Here is a 23509-nt window from a genome sequence, read left to right on the forward strand (position 1 = left end):
GGGTCAGAACTGTGACCTGTGGGCCAAGTCCAGTCGCCTGTCTTATAAAGTTTTATTGGAACACAGCCACGCCCATTTGTTTACATATTATTTGGGGCTGCTTTGGCACTGTAGGGGCAGCGGCCTCGTGGCCTGCAAAGCCTGAAATATTTGCTATGTGGCCTTTACAGGACAAGTTTGCCACCCACCCATGAACCAGATGCTAATGAACGGCGTCCTCCCCCTGCCTGGACGAGGAGCTGGTGCGACTCTGACCACTGCCAGCCCTGCCCTGGCCAGACTCACCCATCCATCGCCCCTTCTCCATGTTCCCCAGGGCAGTGTGGCTCCTTGGTGGGAACCTGCCTAGGGGGAGGGACCCATTTGCTATCGGGACTCATTCCTCAGCTGTGATCTTTTATGACAGGTCTCAGGCTGGTGTCAGCGATGGGGACCCACTGCAGAAACACCCCGGGCTGGGCTCAGGGGTGGCGTGCAGCAGGTACTCTGTAAACCATGTGTGTTTCTGGCCCTGGGGACTTGGGTCCCGGGCACCCTCTCCTGGCTGTGCAGCAAGGGTCCTGGCCCAGAAGGAGGCCCAGCAGCTCTGAGGATCGAAGCCCCAGATTTCTCGCCAAGCCCCTCAGGCAGGTCTCCCCTGTCTGCAGGGCCTCTGAGCCCTAACTGCTCTCACTCTGCACGGGCCGGGAGTCCCAGCCCTCATCACTGGCTCAGCTCTCCAGGGTCTCTACTTCTCTGCCATCCCTTCCCCACAGCTTCCCTTCCCAATCTCATCTCTGTGCCCTGCTTCTTTGGATTAATGCCTCACCGGGGCCACTTGGCTGTCAACATTCATTTGACAAACAGAGTTGAGCGCCTGCTGTGTGCCAGGTGCCCTGCTGGGCTCGGGGGCTCAGTGGGGATGAGATACAGCCACTGTCTTCCTCGAGATCTGAGCCCACTGCAGGGGCAGGTGAGCCAGTGGCTGCAGTGCAGCGTGTGTGTGAGAGAGTGTGTATGAGTGTGAGAGTGAGTGTGTGAGTGTGCGTGTGCATGTGTGTGACTGAGAGTGTGTGTGTATGAGTGTGTGAGACTGCATGTGTGAGTGTGAGCATGTGTGTGTGTAGAGTGTGCATGTGAGTGTGACTGTACATGTGTGTGTGCATGTGAGTGTGTGTGTGTGTAGAGTGGGGGTGGGGCTGAAAGCTCCAGAGCGAGAGGACCCAGGGGAGGGGAGGAGGGATAGGGCATCTGTGGCGAAGGCACAGCACACCTGAGGCTGGAAAGGTGGGCGGGGCCTGCCGTGGCTCCTCATTGAGGTTTTGGAGCCTTTCTGCCTCATGCCTGTTGTCTCGGCCTCTGCTGTGACTTTGAGCTCTATGGGGGCTCAGCCTTCACCTGAAGTGCCTTGCCACTCCTTGCTGCCCAGGCATCCCGGAGGAACTGCTGTGGACCCTGCTCTGTGCCCAGGTGGAGGAGGGTCAGGGGAGTCAGGGCCCACTGGGGTAAATCTTCATCCAACAGGAGACGGGAGGATGCCACCTCCCATCAAATCCTCCTCCTTTCCCGCCGCCAGATGGGCCATCCTCAGGGAGTCGCCATACACAGGGTGGCTCATGTCTCAGTTTGCCTGGGACAATCCCAGGTTATACCTGTCACCTTGGTGTCATTAACAGCGAGTATCCCAGATGATGAGATGAAGGATGTGTTCACCCTGCACCCTCATGTGTGCCCCTGACATCCAGCAACTGGTTTGCCATGAAGTGGCAGCTGCCTCTTCCCTCCCTTCCTCTGGCTCCTGGCCCACACTCCCTAGCCCCAAAGGGTCACCTGTGTCTGGGCCTCAGGCTCTGTTTCTCGGGAACTGAGGCCGGAGCCTTTGAAGGTGTGAGGAACGGGAGTGTCACAAGCACGTCTGGGTTCTAGGGACAGACCAGTTTCAACTCACGGAAGGACACCCACAGGGAGCTGTGATGCAGAAATCAAGGGAGAATAATTGGCCCAGACTGCTGGGGAGGGACTTTCTGAGGAGTGGACATGTAGGGAGATTTGAGGGAAGAATTGGCAGGGGAGGGGGCCATGAGTCGTCCAGGCAGGGGTTGGCACAGGCAGAGGGTCTCTGGTAGAAACAGTTGAATTCCAAGATTTGGGGAAATCCCAGAAAGGATTCTTGCCCCTCTGTTTCTTCTCAGCCCAAATCCTGTAGAGCCCCTTGTCAGTGGCAGATAAAGTGGGGAAGCAAATCCTAGGAAAGGCGTCCAGGTAAAACAAGAGAAGCAAGGCCATAAGAAGCACTGCACTACCGGGACCATTTCATCCACCCGCACTTTGCCATGAAAGACTCCATCCGTGGGGCGGGGAAGCACCCTCTGATCACTGCAGCTGCAGCGGGGAGAGCAAGAGGTACTGAGGGAGAAACTGGGACAGAAACAGAGAAAGGAGAGAACAGAGAGAGTCAGAAACAGAAACCAAAGCTGATGGAAACACAAAGGCAGCAGGAGAGAGGGGGTGGGGAGAGAAAAAGAGAGAGAGAATGGATGGACAGATGGATGAATGGATGGATGGGTGGATGGATGGATGCATGGAGGATAGATAGATCAGGGATGAATGGATGATGGATTGAAGATGGATGGATGAGTAGATGGGTGGGTAAGTGGATGGATGGATGGATCATGGATAGAGGATGGATAGATTAAGGATGAATGGATGATGTTGGATGGAAGATGGATGGAAGGATGCTGGATGGATGGATAATGGATGGGAAATAGATGGTGGATGGACGATAGGCAGATTCCAGCGAGCACCCTTATCTTGCCGTATCAGTTGTAAGGGACCTGGTTGTTCACAACATTGGCTTCTGGGGCCCCATGACCTCCTGTTTCTTTCCCTACCCAACCCTTGCCTTCTTCTCACACAAGTTGTAAGGTGTAGAGCCTGTTCCCAAACCAAATACTGCAGCTTTCTTGACTCAGTGTTCTTCCTGTAAGATTTTTTTTTTCCCCCAACTGCCAGGGTTGCTGGCTGGGGTGGGGAGGGTTGACAGATTACTTCTAAGCATCTGGCACATGGTAGACCCTCAACCAGGTGGCTGTATTGATGATTTTTTTTTAATTGAGATATAATTTACATAGTCTAAATTCACCATTTTAAAGCATATAATTCAGACAATTCAGTGGTTTTTAGTATATTCACAAGGCTGTGTAACTATCATACTATCTGATTCCACAGCATTTTCACCACCCCATAAAGAAAACCATTAAGAAGTCACTCCCCATCCTCCCCTTCCCCAGCCCTTGGCAACCATTAAGCTACTTTATGTTTCTTTGGATTGGCCCTTTCTGCACATTTCATGTAAGTGGAGTCATTCACGATGTAGACTTTTATGATTTTTTTTTTTCACTTAGCACAATCTTTCCAAGGTTTATCTGTGTTGTAGTGTGGATCAGTACATCATTCCTTTTTATTGTCAAATAATATTCCATTGTATGGGTATACATCTGGCCCTCCAAATTCGTGGATTCCACATCCGTGGATTCAACCAACTGCAGATTGAAAATATTTTTAAAAGAAAAGGATGGAGTATCTGTACTGAACATGTACAGACTTTTTTCTTGTCATTATTTTATAAACAATACAGCATAATGACTATTTACATTGTATCAGGTATTATAAGTAATTTAGAGATGATTTAAAGCAAGCTTGTCCAAAGGGCAGCCGGTAGGCCACATGTGACCCAGGACAGCTTTGAATGCAGCCCAACACAAATTCATAAACTTCCCTAAAACATTATGAGAGTTTTTTTTTTTTCAATTTCTTTTTAGCTCATCAGCTATCGTTAGTGTATTTTGTGTGTTGCCCAAGACAATTCTTCTTCCGATGCGGTCCAGGGAAGCCAAAAGATTAGATATCCCTGATTTAATGAATACAAGAGGATGTATGTAGCTTATAAGCAAGTAGTACACTATTTCATATAAATAAATTGAGCATCTGTGGATTTTGGTATCCCTGGATGTTCTGTAATCAACCCCCCATGGATACTGAGGGACTAGGGTACTACCCCTGACTTTTTCATCAGCTGACAGATATTTGAGTTGCTTCCACTTTTTCACTGTTATGGTGAATGCTGCTATGAACAGCCATGTACTTGCTTTTCTGGGGAAAAATGTTTCCAGTTCTGTTGAGTACATACCTGGAAGTGGAATTGCTCGGTCATGTGGCAACTTGATGTTTAGCTTTTCGAGGAATTGCTAGACTGTTTCCCAAGGCAGCTGCACCATTTTACATGCTGACGATTTGTTTTTAACAATTTATGGATAGTCCCACAAGGTGTCAAAGACGGTTCAAAGCAGCTTAGACCCACACCTGAATTCAGCAGGGGACTGTCAGAGAAATGAGAGGCATTGGGGCAAGGACGGGGAATTGGGACAGGACCAGGGAGTGGGGAGAGCAGAGTCCTGCCCGGCACAGGCCACAGCTCTTCACAGGAGGCTCTGGGCCGTGCTGCAGGGTGGGTACCCTGGGGTGCTCGGAAGTGGCCCCTGAAGCCCCTGGGTACACACCATGCATCTTCCAGAGCATTGATTTTTACTTAAATATTTGGTGAGAAAGTGATGTGTATGAAAAGAATATAGACACATGTTGACTAGAATGAAAAGCTGGATGAATTTTAGAAAGCTCAAAGGGATCCAGCACCTGCATGCCTCCACTGCAGGCTCCTTTCACCACAGCCCCAACATCAGAGAACCCCTAGCAGGGGCACCTCCCGCCCACCAGAATTGGGGAGAGTTGGGCAGGCTCGCCTGCACCCGTCCTAGTGGCCACTAGAGGGCGTCTGGATCCTCCCTGGGTTGCAGATTCCAGGAAATAAATACCCAAGGTTTCTGCCCGTTTCTCCCCAGTGCTGCCGGCAGAGCTGATCCAGAAACCCACCCCGGGCTTCCCAGGGGGAAGTGGACCGCTCAGACTCCTAACCTCAGTCAGCACGCTGACGAAGGAGAGAGCGGTTGAGAATCCTACAGCTGGAGGCAGAGCTCAGCCGAGGGTCTGGCCTTGCAAGGCGTCTCCCACAGCCCGGGGGACCTTGGACCTATGTCCCCTCCTACAAGATGCTGAGAAGCCCAGGGTTAGGGGTCCCTGAGGCAGGGTGGAAACGCTGCCAGGACAAGGCCCAGCCCACAGCCCACAGCGCCTGCCCCAGAAAAAACAGCCGTCGCTCCTGGATATCTGCCACGTGACTCAAAGAGGATTTAAGGCAGTTTAGAGCGATTCACAAAATTCAGCAGCAGCTGCGACCTCGGGGACCCAAAGAGACGGGGATGACGCAAGGAGAAAGGAACAAGAGCAGGGATGCGGGATGGAGCCTGGGATGAGGGGATGCAGGCCGCTCACGGAGAATTCTTCTGGGGTCAGGCCCAGGTCTGGGTGTCTTGCGTCCTGGGGCCCTCGGGGTGCAGCCCAGGGGCTGCTAGAGGGGCTGGGTGTCTTCTCCTCTAGGATCAGTGCCCCTGGAAGATTTGGAGGGAAAATTTGTGTGTGTGGAGAGAATGCAAACGTGTCATGGATTTTTATTATAAAAGAAAAGACTGTACTGCACTGTACTGGAATGATAATGATGAAGAAGATGGGATCATTCCAGTCACTCTGAGTAACTTACAGTGGCTTTTTTTAAAAGGAGGATTTCTTTCCTTTATTTTAGTTTATTTTTTAATTATGTGTTTATGATTTTTAGTGATGGGGTTTTGCTCTGCTGCCCAGGCTGAAGTGCAGTGGCATGTCATGGCTCACTGCAGCCTCAAACTCCTGGGCTCGAGCGATCCTCCTGAGTAGCTGGGACCACAGCCTTGCGCCACCAAACCCAACTACTTTTTAGATTTTTTGTAGAGATGAGGTCTCACTATGTTGCCCAGACTGGTCTTGAACTCCTGGCTTCAAGCGAGTTGAAGCTTGAAGCCTCCTGAGCAGCTGGGGTTATAGGCATAAGCCACCCTTTGCTTTTTTTTTTTTTTTTTAAAATAATTATTTGAGGTGATATTTGTGTAATACCAAATTAGCCCTTTTAAAGTGAACAATTCAGTGGCATTTAGGACATTCACAATGCTGTGCGCCCACTACTTCTACCTGTTCCAAACCATTTTCATCATTTTATGGTAAAACCTCATCTTCGTGGTGCCTTTTAGATCTTTCTTTATTAATTATTTATTGAGCATCTACCATGAACCAAAGTCTGTGTGGTACTGGGGATTTTGAATGGTGATTACACACAGTCTCTGCCCTCAGTGATAGCCAGCCTTTACCCCAACATGTTCTTTAAGTGTTCTAGCTCTTAGAAGCAGAGTCCTCATTTCCTCCCAGACAGCAGAAAGATTGGTAACTATGTAGCACACATGCCCCACTCTGCTGGCCCTTGCCCTTATCAGACATTGCCAATCAATTGCAGCACTCTTACTGATCCTTGAGGCAGCCTAGTGACCCTGTGGAGCTCAGGTGCATTGCCAACCAACACTGAGAAAGAAAGCTTTGGGTCATTCCGAGCTGTGATGTTGTACACACAGAGGTCTGTATCATATATACATACACTGGGTTCCATGAACTCAAGTCTTACTTGTCCACAAGTTGCAGGGCAACCGGGTTTTATAGGCTTACAAGAAATCACCCCTAGTCCTCACTCCATGCCTGCAGGGAAAACGTTGTGAAGGTATCCCAGCTGGTTCCTGCGGGTCATAAGGATGCTGAAGAAACTCCCAGCATAGACAGAGACAGTGAACCTGGCAAGTCACTGCTGTTGGGTTGGTGTGTGTCCAGGGAGGTCACTCACAGCCATGACCTGCTACGGAATTTGCCAGGGGTCTAATGCAAATGAAAGTACAGTTCCCTTATTCAAAAATTATGAAGAGATGCAAGGTGGTGGTGGTAGGGCGGGAAGCCAAGTCTGGACCCTTTTGAGCCTGGGGCCCTGTGCCTGTCCAGGCAGCTCTCATCGCAGTCATTCTGGCCATTTCCCCCGACTCGGGCTCTGCATGAGGAGCTGGCCTGGCCTGGAAGCGCAGTGTCATGGAGAGCCTGGTGTCTGCTCTGCCCCAAGCTCTCCCCCTTTCTAGGCAGCTGCACCAAAGCAGCTTTTGGAGAACCTCCTCTCCCCAGGCCTCAGCAGAGGAGGCTCAGGTGAGCTGATCCTACCCCACTTCCATCCTCCTCTGTGCCACCAGCCTGGCTAACCCGTAGTTCCCATCCCTTAGTGATGAGGACCAGTTCAGAGTTGGGGAGAGGTGCTGTGAGGTGGTCCAAGCAAATTCGGCTTGGTGCTTTCTCTGGAGCTCCAAGGAAGGAGGTGGCCCCTTGAAGCTTTGGTAGTGGAACTCTTGGATTCAGCCATGTCTGTCACCACCCCTCCTCCTGGTCTCTCCAGTGGCCAAGGGGTGCCTTTTCTGCTCCAGCCAGAAGGACTTGGATTTCAGCCCATTGGAACTGAAAGAGTCCCTGGAGTGAGTGGGGCTCAAACGTGGGGCTAGGTGGCTTAGCCAAGTGGATGCCCCACTGCACGTGGCTGCAGGAAAGACCAATACCCCTTGTCCCTCATGGCCCTTGCTGTGTCCTAGACTTCAGCCCTACAGCCGAGGGGGATCCTCGCAGCAGGGCTCCTGCTGATCTGTGTTCCCACGGCCCAGACCAACCCACGGACATTCAGGACACCCTGGAGGGTCCTCACAAAGAAGGGATGTTACCCACAGGGCTGGCCCTGAGGGTCCTGCTGGGCCCGAGGGAGCAGCTGATGGGGTGGCCTTCAGCCCTTCTGGATTCCTTGCAGGGGCTGGGCCTGGCCAGCCTGTCCTCTGCCCTAGAAGCACCCAGGGGTGATGTGGCTCTGGTGAAGCACACAGGTCCTGGAGTCCAGTTACGAGGCCTGGAGCTTGGCTTGTCCTAATATTAGCAGCAGGGCCTCGGGGAGCCTCTGAGAGCTTCAGTTTTCTTAGGGATAATGAATAATGCTGTCTTTAGATTTTTGTGAAGGTGAACTGGGATAAAGCAGATGGAGTGTTTAGCACAGGTCCTGGCGCATCGGAAGTGTTCAGTGAGGATGAATGATTAGCCTTCATCTTCCCCTCTGCATCCTCTTCTGAAGAAACCTGCTCAGAGTTCAAAAGCCCAACCCAGGCCACACCTAAGGAGGCCAACAGTGTCTGCTGGCCTCAGACGGGGTTAGTCAGCGTCCTTGGTAGTGTGTACTTGAGAGGGCTGCCATGTGAAGCCCCATTCTGTAGGTCACCAATAGATCCATGTGCAAACAGATCAGGGGCCACGAAGGCTCTGGCCTGTGGACAGGCGGCAGGACCAACAGAGAGAGACCTTTCCTAGCACACCTTGAATTTGTCTTCATGCTAACATTTCTGTCTCCTAACTCTTTCCTCCAGTGACCTCTTCCCCACCAAGGCTAGGGAGAAAAGGAAATGGCAAGGAGGGTGGGACTGAAAATTCCAGTCCTCCATAGGGCTGCCTTCAGGCACAGCTGGGACCAGCTGCTCACACGGACAATGCCAGCAGCCCCTGATACCTCCCTGTCCAGGCTCCTCCCTCTTCTGTGTTCTTTTGATTCTGAGCCATGTAATGGCCCTGGACGTTCAGACCATCCTTCTCAGGACTAGTGGATAACATGGGCTTCTCTCTCCCAGTCCAGCAAAGTCCCAAATGTGTGCCTCTGTGAACCAACTTTTCTGGCCCAGTCTCTGAGGTCAGGTGGATGATCTATGCTGGTTGGTTGGACTAGGCCATGAGCCCTCCCCTGGAATTAGGGAGGGGCCCTGGGTCCACAGAGTGGGGAAGGAGGCTTCCAGCAGGAAATGGAAATGCTATTCCCAGCAGAGTGGGACAAAGCCTGCAAAACACATGGTCCCCGAGTGACCAGGACCAATGCCTGTCCTCTCAAATTCCAGCCCAGTGTGGGGCAGGGAAGATGGGTGGACAAATCATCTCAATGGGATGCAGTGTATGGCCAACAGAGTGTGCACCCAGTGCAGGGGGCCTGCGGAAGGGACAGCCAAAGGCCCGGGGAAGACAGGCAGGGAGACTGAAGGATTAAAGCCTGCAGAAAAGAGGCAAACACTTAAGCCAGGTCTTGAAGGTTGGGTAGGAGTTCACCAGGGCAAACCAATGAGCTGGGCACAGAGCAAGGAAGCACCGCAACACTGGCCAGGTGTTGAATCCAGACGCTGCACCTTTCTCACTTTCTAGGCAAGTAACTTCACTTCTCTGAGCCTCAGTTTCCTCCTCTAGAAAGGAGGGCATGATGATAGTGCCTCTCTCTAGGAGCTGATGGAGGAGCAAACAGGATGAAGTAGGAGGGGGATTGGAGCAGTGGACTAAGTTTCATCTTTCATGGAGCTTGCATTTTCTCATCCATAAAGTGGGCACAGTAACAGCGCCCTCCTCAGTGAGTTTTCTAAAGGTTCAGGGAATGTAGCTCAGCGCAGTGCCACCAGGTGCTGGCTGCCGACTGTTACCGCCCTTAAGCAGTTCTGAAGATGAGGCTGAGAAGTCTGGGCGGGAGATGCGGGAAGCAGGCAGGCTGCCAGGGAGGAGGCAGGTGGCTGGGAGGCCTGGCTACATCCCAATCCCAGCACTGCCCTGGCAGCTGTGTGGCCCACTGATTGCACCTGCTGGGGGAGCCGCTGGGGGATGGAACGGGGGTTCCTAGTCCCTCAGCAGAGTGCACTTTGAAAGCCTTCAGTGGTGGAGGAGGGGAGTGGTGTTCCTTTGGGGCTCTAAGGACCTGAGTGTCAGGAGGAAGGTTACCCGGAACTCTGCTGGGGACGTGGCTGTGTGGGTACTGATGGGGACCCTGAGTCCATCTCAGGCCAGGATCCTGCCTCAAGGGCAGGGCTGTGGCTACAAAAACCCCAAAGTCAGTAGAGGCTGCTGAGGCCTCCGGAGAGTCACCCCAACCCCTTCAGGCCCAGGTGCTGGTGGGTGGACGGGGCGTTTTGTGAGAGGGCGCTGGGAGGGTCAGAGGACGGGGCCGGCACAGTTCTAGTTCTGGAGCTGGTTGGTGGTTACAAAGGTGTCCCCCAGGCAGCACTCATTAAGCTAAATACGAATGTTTTGTTTCATAGCAAAAAAGGTAAATATATGGGGTTTATTCGAAAGGCAGCAGTGCCTCCCACCGCCCTTACATTAAAGGCAGCCAAGGAGTCTCCAACTTAGGGAGCGCCAGGCCCGGCTCAGTCTCGGCCCATCCCACTTCAGCCCCAGCCCATTTTACACACCAGACCACTGAGGCTCAGAGAGGCCCAGCGACTCGCCCGCCGCCCCACAGCGGCTCCAGCGCTGCTGCCTGTTTACAGCGCGGGGAACCGGCGGCTACACCTCCCGCCCGGCTGTCCCTTTAACGTTTCTAGGGCATCTCTGGAAGGCCCCAGGCACGGCGCTGAGGTCTCCGCTCCCGCTCGCCCGGGCGAGGCTGCGGCTCCGGGCGGGTCAAGGTCGCAGCGGCGCCCCTCGGAGCCCCCGCCCGGCGGAGGGGCCGGCCTCGCGTGGCGGCGCCGCCCCCGGCCCTGGTCCCGGTCCCGCCCCGCCGGCGCCTCCCCGCGGCCCCGGCTCCGCTCCGCAGCCCTCCGGCGGGATGCGTGGCCGTGGCGGGGGGCGCGCCCGCTGTCCTGCGCCCCTGCGTTCGCTGCTGGGCGCCTTCGGGGCCCGGGACGCCGCCGCCGCCGCCGCCCGAGGTCCTGCGCAAGGTAAGCGCGCGCCGCGGGGAGGGGACGCGGGACGTGGGGCCCGGGGTGCCCGCCGGGCACGAGGCGCTGGGGGACGACTCCTCCTGGATCCCTTGCCCTTGGCCGTTGCGGGTGGCCAGGAGGCCCGCTGCGCCCCCAGCCACAGAGGTGGGCGCCCCGGGTCTCGGGCTTACCGCCCCCCTCCTCCCCCTCGCAGCAAAGTCACCAGAGTCTCTCCCTAAACAAGGGCAGTGTCCGCAGGGTCAGAAGCGCTGGCGTTGGGGTCGACAGTCTGGGGTTTGGAATTCCCCTCTGCCCGCTGCATGAGCCTGTGCGCATGGCGTTTGACCTTGCTGCGCCTCAGTTTCTGCATCTGTGAAATGGGGGATACCTGTGTCTTGGGGGCAGCAGTTGGGATCGTATGGACAGCGCTGGCCACCCAAGGGAGGGCTCTGCGCTTGTTCGCACTTCTTCCCCAGGGAGGGCCATGGGCCTCCACCCACGTGGGACTGGCCCCTCGCCCCCTGCTGGGCAGACACCTGACCCTGGAGAGGGTCCAGCTGCAGTTCAAGGGATGGGATCTAGGAAGAGGGGCCTGAGGAATCCAGAAAATGGCCAGGGCCCCAGCTGGGCCAGGGAAGAGGAGCTGAGGATGGGGAGTGGCCTCAGGCCTCCTGGTGACAAGGCTAGAGTTTTGCCTGTGCTCAGTGGCCATGGGTGCATGAGTACCAGGTGTCCAGCAGGCAGAGCCCGGAGTGGGGTGGAGGAGAGCTAGGCCAGTGTTTCCACACTGGCCCTTGGTGAGGATACTGGGGGCACTTATTACAGATTGTTCCAGGGGCCCCACCCAGGCCTGCCCCTTGCAATCTCCTGGGAGAATCTGTGTTTTTAACCAAAGCACCAGGAAACTCTGGGATCGGGCCATTCTGGAAACTCTGGTTTAGATCCATCCGTGGTTCTTTTCAGTGCCTCGAAACGGGTTGATCCTGCCTTCCCTTGAAGACATTTCTGGTTGTCACACCTGGGGGAACGCCACTGGCACCCAGTGGGCAGAAGCTGGGGACACTGCTAAGCATCCTGCACTGCCAGGAGCCCTCCTTCCCCACGAGGCGGTCATGGCGTAGTCCACAGGCTAGTGCTGGGGTTGGGAAACCCTGAGATACAGGGATACGTGGAGTCACAAAGTCAAGAAAGGGGGACATGGGGATTTGGGGGACACTTGAGAGCCCGCTACCTGCCAGGCCTTCTGTGGTGCCCTTGGAGGAGAAGCTCATGGCAGAAGCTTAGCTCAGGCACACAGGATGGGCAGCTGAATCCACTCATCAGGAATATTGAGCCCCTACTGAGCGCCAGTCCCGGTGCTGAGCTCCCAGGGTGGAGTCGGGAGAGGGAGATGAGGCCCCTCTAGGGTGCCCCCCTCTAATGGGGCAGAAGCCCCTCCCCCAGTGCCTGCACAGAGTAAGTGCCCACAAGTGTCAGTGTCCTCCCCTAAAGCACCCCTGTTTTTGGCAATGCATGAGTACTAAGAACAGTGAGGCGTATTCTGGGTTGGATTTTGGGAAAGGGCGTTCCCAGTCCTAACCTTCGGCAGCTTGGCAGTGTGTTCAGGGCCACCAGGAGCCCATGTTCTGCCTGCAGTAATTACGCAACTCCTCACCTGTTCCTTGTGCTCCTCAGTCTTTGGGCATTTTTAAAATAGTTCTGCGGCCTCTGTCTAGGCCTTGATGGATGGATGGCAGGGCTCAGCCACTGCTGACCCACTTTCCCCAAGGAGAAAGCGGAATATTTTGTCAGTGGGTCAGCAAATGATTATTCATCATTGAAAATGCTTCAGGCGCTGATCTAGATGCTGGGATGCTGCGGGGAGCAGGGAGGCCCTGAGGTGAGAATTCACTTGATGGCACTGGGGAATAGGAGGGTCCTTGAGGCTGGAAGCCCATCAGCTAGGGGACTGGAGGGAGCTGAGTTTGGGGAGGTGGCCCATGGGCCTTGGCTTCCATCAGAAGTCCCTACGGGTTTTACATGTGCAACCCGAGGCCAATGGCAGGTTCTAGGCTGGAGAATTGCATGTCCCTCTGTGTCTGAGAGAAAGCTCCTCATGGCTGCTGTGTGGCCGCAGGTTTATTTGGAGGCTATGGCAGCAGAGTTGCCAGCTGCTTGGAGGACAGGAGGGTACATCAGAGACGGAGAAAGTGGGAAGCACTTGGGGCTGATAGGACCTGCTCATGACTTGGGTACCCCAAATCCAGGATGCCCTGTAGGTCTGGGGTCTGAGCACTGGGTGGATGGTGGTGCTGTTTATGGGGGTGTGGAAGGCTTGGTCGGGGAGGAGGGAGACTGGTGGGAGGCTTCTGCAGTGCATTCCTTCACTTTCCGTGGAGAGGGGAGGTCTGGGAGAGGAAGCGCGCATTCCGTGCTGACCATGGTGATTTGGAGGGGCTGTTTACACTGAGCCATTTCACGTCTGAGTCTGGAGCTTGGGGCGGTGGTTGGTCTGGTGGCTCCAATCTGAGATTCATCAGAATGGGGCTGGCACTTAAAGGAGGTCACTTGGCAGGGGGCTGAGGCAGAGAGTGGCTGGGTTTCTTGGTTTCAATGTTGCATTTCAGTGTTGAGTCAGATAGGACCCCAGTGCAAATGCCAAGTTTTGGTTTGGAGCAAGGGTCCCGGCACCCAAGGAAGAACCAGGCTGTGTGCCCACAACTCTTTGGGCACTCTGATGCCAGACCTCAAGAAGGTCCCTTTGACTTCATTCCTTTTGGAACCAGGAGGATCTGTCCAGCTGCCACCTGAAGCTCAGCTTCCATGATTTGTGTGGCTACTTCCCGGAGCTTGCTTGGGAATCTTAACTCTCACCCTTAAAGGGATAATGTGCTATTTCTGGGGCCAGGGCTGCATTAATTTAGGAACAAATTAACCACTCATTCTTCCAGACTTCGAAGTCTGATTTCGAAGTGCTGACTCGTAGTGGGTTATTTCTGCACTAAATGAGTTTTTTTTTCCTTTAAAATTTTTTTTTGAAGGGAAAGGCGTGATCAATGATATCATGACATGTCCCAGCTGATGCTCATTAAAAGTTGTGGCTTTAGGGGCTGCAAAAGACAGTTTGAAATTTAATGCCTTGTTTCCCTGGCTCAGCTCAGAGTCGGGGCTGGGCAAGGCTCCCTGAAGGCTATAACTCTGAAGACCCAGATTGGGTCTGGAGTTGCCCAATTCTTTTGAAATCTTAATAACAACCAGCTGGACTTAGCAGGCTTTTCTGGTAGCAAGTGGCTGAAATGGACTAGACACACAGAAGCAAAAGGGCCATCTGTTAATTCAGGAAACTGGGCGTCTGTAGCTCCAGCTAGCCTCTCCTTGTCTGTCCCAGACTCAGGGTGGGTCATATAGCTGGCCCTTGAACCACTTACTGGAGTGAGGGAGTGGGGAGGACTGGACGGCTGAGACCTAGCTATTTCCTCCGGTCCAGAAATGGAGCTGGCATCCCCGCCATAGCCAGCCTGAGACTTCCAGTAGGAAATCAGGAGGATCGCAGAAGGACATGGGTACTGGGGTCACAAACGCCAGCATGGCAGTGCAAGAACCCCACAGCTGTGCTCACCTGACCTGCAAAACCTGCCGTGCATTGCAAATCACACTGCAGCCTTCAGTTTTCTTTCCTGTGACCAACGGGTGCTTGGAGGCAAAAGGCAGAGTCATGATGTCCCGGCAGCTCGAGAAGGCCCTGGGAGAGGTGTGACCTGGCTACACATCTTCGTTTCTCTCCTTTCCCCCCAGGGTGCTCAGGGCACACCTGTGAGAGCCAAGCACCTCCCCACAGCCAGTGGCCCCTCAGGTCTGCTTCTCCTTCACCTGCTCCAAGCCTCACATTTTCTCACCACTTAGCCCAAATCCCCACGCAGCTGTCACCCCATTACTTTAAGGACTGCTGTCTGCTGGTGAACTTTGCTGATGACTAAGTTGATCGCTCCGTTTTTGTTTGAAGGGAAAGGAGTGATCCCCAATCTTTAGAAATGGCCTAGGCTGGACGTGGTGGCTCACGCCTGTAATCAAAACACTATGGGAGGCTGAGGCCAGCAGATCACGAGGTCAGGAGATCAAGACCATCCTGGCTAACACGGTGAAATCCCGTCTCTACTAAAAATGCAAAAAATTAGCTGGGAGTGGTGGCAGGTGCCTGTAGTCCCAGCTACTCGGGAGGCTGAGGCAGGAGAATGGCGTGAACCCGGTAGGCGGAGCTTGCAGTGAGACGACATTGCTCCACTGCACTCCAGCCTGGGTGACAAAGCGAGACTCCGTCCCAAAAAAAAAAAAAAAAAGTCCTAGCCTGTAGTTGGGACTCCATAAATATTTTATGGGATGAATGGCTAATGTGGTCTCCAGCTCAGGGGATAAGTTTTTCTGGAAAAGAAATTACTCACTCCAACACATACACGTATATATTTAATTACACTAGTATGTGATGAATACATCCTCCAAGTGAGAAATTGAAAACATTGCAAATAAGGCTCAAATCCCTCTGGAACATGAATCCTCCCCCTGCCTGCCACCCTTCGCCCTTCCCCAGGGAAGCCACTGTTACCATTCATGGCATTTCCCACCAAACTTTCTTGACATAAGCATGTGCTTTTTAAAGAAATGGCATCACACAGCACTTCTCGCTGTGAAGCTGTTTTCACTCTGCAGTGTATCTTGGAGATTTATCTGGCTTCATAGGTTCTGTCTAATTGCTTTAGAATATTCCATGGCTGTTTTTGCCTTTCTGCTACCGATGGCCATGGAGGTCCCTCTCAGATCCTGTCACAGGCTGTGCTGCAGGGGACAACCTGCGTGAGGCACTGAGCACGTCTGTACAAGTGTTTCTCTATAAGGCACATCCGAAGAATGGAACTCCTGGGGCTTAGGATGAGTGCATTTTAAATTTAAGCTGCTATTGCCAGACTGTTTCCCAAAGTGGCTGTGTCACTCCCAACAGCAGTGTCGGAGGTACCCGTTTCTCTCGCCAGCACTTGATACATTCACATTCTGAAATTTTGCCAGTCCTCCAGAGAAGTGAAAATTACATTGTTTAATTTGCATTGCCTTGATTGCTTGAGAGTTTTTCTTATGTGACTTGGCCATTTGGATTTCACTCTCTGAGTGTTGCCTCTTCATTTACTTTTTGCCCTCTTTTTCCAGGGGGTCGTTCATGTGTTTCCGAGTGGTTTGTGAGCGCCGTTGATCTGATCTGGAACCCGATCCTCCGCTGGCTGCAAATATTCGTGTCCTGTCTATTGTGTGTCTTTTCACTTTGTTTATGGTGTCCTTGGTTGATAGAAGCTTTTAGTTCTGATGTGGTAAAATGTATCCAGCTTTTTTTTTGTTTTTGCTTTTTGTGTCTTAAGAAACCCTTTTCTGCCTCGAGTTTAGAGTGAACAGTTTTTCTCAGTGTGGCAGGGAGGGTCCTGGTTTTAGCTCTGAAAGTCCTGCACCCTGAGAAGTCCTCAGCCGGGGGCATACCAGGATGGCTGCTCAGAAACACATCCCTCTGCGTCTCCTTTTGAGGCTTGTATAGCTTTTTCTTTGCATTTATTTTTCTTATCTACTATAACGTGTGTGAATGAACAGTATGAGGTAGAATGCAGTGTTTTAATAAGGATTACAGGAGTCACTGGGTTTAACCCAGGGATCTGTTGATTCTGGTGAGGATTCCTAGCCCTGAGGGAGCAGAGGGAGGAAAGGTGGTCTGGGGGTGGGGACAGATCCAGTCAATTTACTTTACCCCTAACTGTGAAGTGGACCATGGCTTCCAAACCAAAACTCAGAGCAGGTTTTGGGCAAAAATTGGTCTGATCTGGTAGCCTACATGGTTTTATTAATACGATTGACAATTGGCTGTACATTTCCCAAGCAGGGACCAGCTGTGTGGAGAAATTTGGATGCTCCTTCTCGCAGCCTGGCTGCTTTCCCAGGGCCAGCCCCAGGAGGGAGGCTCCCCGCGTGCCCGCCTACGCAAGCAGCCTCGGACTGACTCCCAACAACCCCAGGGTGCTGGCTTTCCCGGAACCCTCCTCTGATTCGGGATTTCTACCAGACTTCGGTAGCGGTTTATTTTAAGGAAAACAACAACGGTACACCTCCCTTGCATAGGACTCCTAGCCTGGGCTGGGGCTGGCTGGGATGAGGGGATGGGAGGACCGGGGGTCTGGCCCAGGGTTTGCGTTGTGGGCTTTACATTGGGCAGGGGGAGTTGCCCTTTGGAAGCTGGTGACCTTGTGGCCTAGATGACCTGGAGCATTGTCGATTTTGCGTGATTACAGTATTTTCAGGAAAGCTACTTAGGTGCACCAGTCACCAGGGACGGTTCACGCGTGGACATGTGGAAGGCCTTTCCTGGAGGGAATTCAGCAGCTCTTGGGCCTCACACTACGAAGTGGGCCAGACCGGGGGGCTCGCTATGGAAGGTTCCTGCACCAGGCATTTTAGTGACAAACTGTGGGCCAAAGGAAACACAAGTGAGCGCGTCGGCAAGAAGGTGTCGTACTGGTGCCCGTCTGTGCAGCGGGGCAGCCCTGACTCAGTGCCTCAGTGCCTCAGTGCCTTGGGTGGTGCCCTTAAGGACAAGTGTGTGTGAACGTGCATGAGAGTGTGAGGATGTACATGAGTGCATGTGCCTGTGTGTGCCTGATTGTGTGTGTGTATGCATGTGTTTGTGAGGCCGTGCAAGAGTGTGTACGTGCCTGTGTGTGACTGTGTGTGTGAGGGTGTGAAGCTGTGATGAGTGCATGTGCCTGTGTGTGCGTGATTGTGTGTGTGCGTGTGAGGGTTGAGGCTGTGCAGGAGTGTGCGTGCCTGTGTGTGTATGCATGTGTGTGAGGGTGTGAAGCTGTGCAGGAGTGTGTGTAAAGGTGTGCGTGAGTGTGTATATGAGCAAGTGTGTGCATGAATATTACATGCATGAGTGTGTGCATGCACAAGTGTGTGCATGAGTGTGTACGTGCATGAGTGTATGTGTGCATGTATATATGGATGCGATCTCCCTCAACCTAGTGTGCCAGCCTCAGCACAGCCCTGCTCTGACCAGAGGCTTAGGAGGTCCTCCAGCTCCCAGCCCCTAACACTCCATCTAAGCCAGGCCTCCACCTTCACTCCCCAGCCTTCACCCGTGCTGCTCCTTCTGACGGAAGGCTCTTGGCCTCCCGTGGAGTGTACCCATCTGTCAAGGCCCAGCAGTGAGACCTCGTCTGTGAAGCCTCTCACCCCCTATTCCGGGGGGATCTTTTCCCCCTGTAAGCTCTTATTGTCCAAATCTCTTCTTCATATAAGGACACCAGTCAGATTGGATTGCCCAGCCCCCACCCCCTCAGCAGCCTCATTTTAATGTAATCACCCCTTTAAAAAACGCCTTCTCCAAAGATTGCATTCTGAGACACTGGGGATCAAAACTTCAACATATACATATTAGGGGGAGTACAGTTCAGCCCCTGACAGCTCGGCTGGGAACGTGAGCAGGGCCTCGGGTCCTTTCCACTCGGGCTTTTTTTGCGTGGGCAGCTTGAGGTGCAGAAGTGAGCAACCCGAGAGAAACAGAGTCAAGTTCTGTCACCGCTTATGATCTGGCTTTGGACATCACAGTCCCGCTTCTGCCTTAGAATCGGCCTTCCCTGACTCAGGGTCAGCATGAACCCACCTCTCAGTGGGAGGGTGCAAAGCCACATTGCAAGAAGAACATATGAGGTTGGAGGTGATGTTGTGGCCATTTTTGGGGAAAATCCCCCAAAATGTGACTGCACTGGGAGGGACTCTCAGATGCTTGTGCCTGGTTTCTGGCAGATTTGCTGGGTGTGCTTTGCCTGCTGCTGCTATAAATCACAGTTGTGAGTACAGCTACAGCCGAGTCCTGTGAGTCCTCTAGTGAATCACTCAACCTGGGAGTGGTCTTGGGGACCCCCAGCATAGTCATCACCCTGTTCACTCTCTTGTTAATGATCCGTCTGCTCCACCAAAGGTAAATCCAGGGCAGCAGTGACTGGCGCATTTTTGTGTGCAGGGCATGCACTCCGTGCCTGGCACCTAGCAGGTGTGCTGTAAGCTCTGTGTCCAATGGAGAGCATGATGGGGAGGCGATGGTGGGGAGGTGGGGTTGGTGGCAGGGAGGCCTCCTCTCCTCACCCGCGTGTAGAGGCCCTTCCTTGCGGCTCACAGGAGTTTCTTTAAGTACTGTCGCTCTGACATTGAGCTTTTCACCTCTCCCTAAAGGAAAGCCATTTAGCAAAAAGAATCTCCTAACTTAGCAACATTATCTCTGTCAAGTTACAGGAAGTGGGCATGTGGCCTCTTTGCGTGAGTCTCTCAGCGGTGGAAGCTGGCTCTTCCTCCTGAAAACATGTCGTATTTTTAGACCATCTTGAATGATTTACACACCTTTTCTACAAGCAGACCTGGAGATGGGAATGCGCAGGCCTGCCCGGACATCTTCTCCAATACCCACCCTATGTGTTCGTGCTGTCACCTGACAGGTGCCGTTGGTAGCCCTTCTCCATCCAAGCCTCCCTCCAGGTGGCCTGCCCTGGCCTGCTCTGTGGTCATTCTGCCTCCTGGAGGCCGGCACAGACTTCCTGCCTCCTGCACATTGCACATTTGGACCTAAGTTCATTGCCACTCCCCCAGAGGGCAAACACTAAAAATAGACTCTTCACTGGATGAGGTTTCTAATATAAGCTAAGGACTGCGTCTCTCCACTTACGAGTGTCCGAAACAGCTGTATGAACTGCACATTCTCTGTCTTCCATGACTAAATCCCCTTAACGACCCTAATTCACTCTAATTCCAGTAACAAGGACGCTCCAGCACTGGAGGCTTGGTGCATGTTCGATTTCTATTTTTATTTTAATGGCTTTGCTATCTGTGCCTTTTCCTATAATCCATGACAAATCATGATAAATTAACTCCATTTTTTTTTTACTGTTTGGTTAAACATTGGGATAATAAAAAATAAGGCGATATTCCTCTTATTTGTAGATTACTGTGATTTCCGACCTAGAGTATTGTGGTCACAGGTGAAAGTGCAGAATATTGTACACTGATCATTTGCGTTTGCTTGGGAGTCACTGCAGTGGGGGATTGGAGAGGAGCCACTCTGCAGTCACTGGACAGTGATAGTCACACCAGCCAGGTCCTGTCCTCAGTCCTGCTCACTCATCTACACATCTCTGTGGGAGATGAGCTCGACCTGGTGGGACCCCATTTGACAGGTGAGGAAAACCGAGGCTGAAAGGGATGGAGTAACGTGTCCAAGGTCACAGCTGCTGAGCTGAATTTGAGCCTGGACAGTCTGCTGGATTCTTGGTCGTTCTGTGATCCTGTCTCTCATGAACCTGGATTTATATTATATCCCATTGGTTCTGGAAAGTGTCTGACAGCAGGTCAATGCTTGTTGTTACTGCCTGCTTTGGAAGCCCTTAAAAGATGCCCCAACTCTGGCTGTCCTTGTGGGGTGCCTGTCGTGGAAATGAGCAGGCTGCTGACTGAAAAGAGCCTTTCCCTGTAGGTGGGATGTGGTGCCCCACAGGTGGGACCCCGTGTGCCCTACAGGTGGACACTGGGATGGTTCTCTCCACCTGTCCTCATCTGTGGCTTCTTCCCTTTCTTAGAGTCTTGAGTTGATGTTGGATATGAGCGCACCTTTCTTCCGAGGATCGTCTAAGCAGGGTGGAGGAGATGCAGGTTGCACAGAGGTGGGAGAAGGACCCTTGGGGCCAGGAGGCAGATGTGTGGGGTGTCCCCAGCTCTGCCCTGAGTCCCAGTGTGACCTTGTACATGTTCACCCTTCTCTGAGCCTGGCTTTCCTCGTGGATGGAGTGTAATTCTGAAACCCAGTGTTCATGGCAGGTCAGGAGGATCACAGGAGAGATGTCTATTGCTGCCAGAACAATTTACCACCAACTCAGCAGCTAAAGCATCACTGATTTATCGCCACACACAGCCTGTGGGTCAGGGGTGCGGGTGGGCTTACCTGCTTCCCTCTCTGGGTCTCCGCAGCGCTGTGCTGTTTGCCGGATGCTCTGGGAGAGAATTCACTTCCTGCTCATTCTGGTGGTTGTCAGAATTCAGTTCCTTGAGGCTGTAGGACTGAGGTCCCTATTTTCTTGCTGGCTGTCAGCTGGAGCTGGGGCTGGAGCCGGGGCTGGGGCTGGGGCCCGGGTCATTTTGGTTCTCAGCTGTAGAGGCCACTGCCTTCCCTGGCTTATGTCTACCTTCAAGGCCAGCAAGGGTGGCTGAATCCTCTCAGCCTTCAAATCTCTCCTCCCTTCCTTCCACCCTGTCCACTCCTGCCTTCCCCTCTGCTTCCTAAGTGATTCCATGAGGCCCATCGGGTCTTCCAGATTCATCTCCATATCTTCAGGTCTCCTGATTGTAACCCTGATCCCAGCTGCAAAGGCCTTCACATTGGTGCCTACATTGGTGCTTGATCAGGTCACTGGGGGTCGGGAGTCCTGAGGGAATGAATGGCTCTCAAATTCTGCTGTCCTTACTGTGGGTAAGTGGCTGAGGGCTGCTTGGAGGAACCTCACAGTAAAACAAACAACCTCTCACTTAAACAGCACATAAACTCATATGTGAGGCTCTGATTTGTAGCAGTAATAGTGCACAGGAAGTTTTTTCATTTATTACAGATTTAGCTGCAGGGTGCTTTTGATAAAAAGACTCGGTTGAATATAGTTAAAACAAATCTGGGATCCGCCCCCTTGTTGAGCATTTCTGTCGCCCCTGTCCCAGTCCAGGCTGCCCCATCTCTCCCTGTCCGATGCAGCAGCCCCGTCCCCCTGGTCCCTGGGGCCATCTCTGCTGTCGTCCACTTTATCCTCTATCTGGCGGCCCCAGCACCCTTCCAGGAGAGGTCAATCTGCTCTCAGCTCTTCCTGACTGAAGACCCTCCTGAGTTTCCTGTTTCTCCCAGGATAAAATCCACGCTTCTACTCATGCTGGGGCAAGAGGCCCTTTGAGTCCTGAGGCCTGTCCCCATCCTCAGCCTCCCGCCATCTTCCCGGTACTGCCCCACCCCTCACCCCTGGCTGCTTCTCAGCCCCTCCAACTGCCCTGTGCTTGCTAGTCTTGCCCTACCACCCCCCACCCCCGCTCCCTGGCCCCCATGCCTGGCACAGGCCCTGTGCTCAGTGAATACTGGTTGAATGAGTGGACACGTGAATTAACGAATGAGAGACTCAAATGATCAAATATAAAGCAGGGCCTGTGTCTCAGGGACACTCCTCCAGCCTGGCGAGTCTGCGGTCTTCAGGCCTGTTGCCGAATGATGGGTCTACTTCCCATCTTTGCTGTGAGTCCCAGGTTTCCACAGGAGCAGGAAGTGCTAATTTTCTAATGTCTGCACCTTCACTCCCAGCTGCTGATGGCCCCCCAGGCCCATCCCCAGGAACAGGGAGGCTCTCTTTATGCCGCAGTGTATAGACTCACAGATCCCCCCAAGTAGCAATTGAAAAGAACCAGCAGGGTCTGTGACCGCAAACTGCAGCCTGAAGTACCAGGGTAATCTTTGTTACACCCCAAGTTGCGGGACGGCAGAGCCCTCTGCCAAATAGAGAAGTGAATGTTATTCCCCCGTGGGCTTTGGAAAACCCTTGCACTATTATTAATATCTCAGGGTGAAGGCCGGTGAGGGCGCCAGAATTTAATTGCCTAAATAATTGCTTTCCCCAAATGCGAAATCCCGATGGACCCACCAGCTTCAGTGTGCGCATGGGTTTTAATGAATCGTGGGCGCCGAGGGAGATCACAGCTTCTGTGCAAACACGGACGGCCGTCACTATTTATAGGTTTGTACAGGTTGATTCTTGGGATCATCATTGCTACGGCTGCAGAACGTAAGATCTATTTTTAAAGCACTACGTATAAGCCTAGTGCTATGGATTTTCTGTAATTTATAGCTCGGGCTACGAGACTGCTTTTGAATGGTTACTCTGTAAAGTACTTAATCTACAGTTGCTGCGACGGGGTGCTGGTGGCATGAATCTATGCTGTGGTGAGTCCGTAAGCCCAGCTCCACGGACTCTGCTGGGAAAAGAAACAACTCTCTTAAGTATATAAATCCAGTAAACATAGGAAACGTCCACATTGAACTGGCAGAAGGAGAACATGTTTGCGTGACAAGGGGCATTATTTAAACATGAAAGATCTTCCTTTAAAAGTGAAAGAAAAGAAGTAAACACTAGTAGTGTGCACAACAGTGCCAATTCTAGAAGAGGGTATGGATTTGCTCTTTTATTTATTATTAACATTCTAACGATCCAAGTATTTCATGATCTCCGCCTCCTGGCAAAAATGAAAGCATTTTGAGTAGGGAGCTCAGACAGCCGCCGTCATGGAGTCTAGGCTCTTGCCTCCGCTTCTGTAGGCAGCTGTTTCACCACGGAGGACAGAGATGCCCAGAACATCCGCCCTGTGCTTCCATAGTCATATGTGTCTGTGGGAAATATATGGTACTGGTGAGTGTGTGCACTCACGTGTGCATGTTTGTGCGTGCTTGTGAGTGTGTGCTCCATGAGTGATTATGGCATTGTTATGTTATGTACTAACCCAGGAAATAAGAGCTCCAATGATGTTAGACTACAAAGATCTTTTGCAGTACAAGGAAGCTGCTGAGTGCTATTCCCTAGTGTGGATATACCGTAGGGCAGCCATTCTGCTTTGAGGGACATTTAGGTTGTTTCCACTTAATCGGCCTCATGCATACCTTCCTGTGTTTGGGGTTTCTCTGGAGTAGATGACAAGAACTGGATGAGCTGGGACAGGACATTTTCTATTTGGGCAGATGCAGCCAGTCATCCTGG

General features: G+C 52.7%; 1 protein-coding gene across 5 annotated transcripts in view; it reads left to right on the forward strand.

Moving 5' to 3' along the window:
* Positions 1–10553: 10553 nt before the first annotated feature.
* The window catches only part of PHACTR3 (phosphatase and actin regulator 3), a 271856-nt gene continuing 258900 nt past the window's right edge, over positions 10554–23509 (forward strand). For all 5 annotated transcript variants that reach the window (XM_063601119.1, XM_034947220.2, XM_034947226.2 and 2 more), the window contains exon 1: positions 10554–10703. In XM_063601119.1, the coding sequence (XP_063457189.1) occupies positions 10592–10703 (112 nt within the window). In that variant the 5' untranslated portion in view covers positions 10554–10591. The remainder of the gene's footprint in view (positions 10704–23509) is intronic.

Source organism: Pan paniscus, chromosome 21, assembly GCF_029289425.2.
Source record: "Pan paniscus chromosome 21, NHGRI_mPanPan1-v2.0_pri, whole genome shotgun sequence".
Classification (NCBI taxonomy): Eukaryota; Metazoa; Chordata; class Mammalia; order Primates; family Hominidae; genus Pan; species Pan paniscus.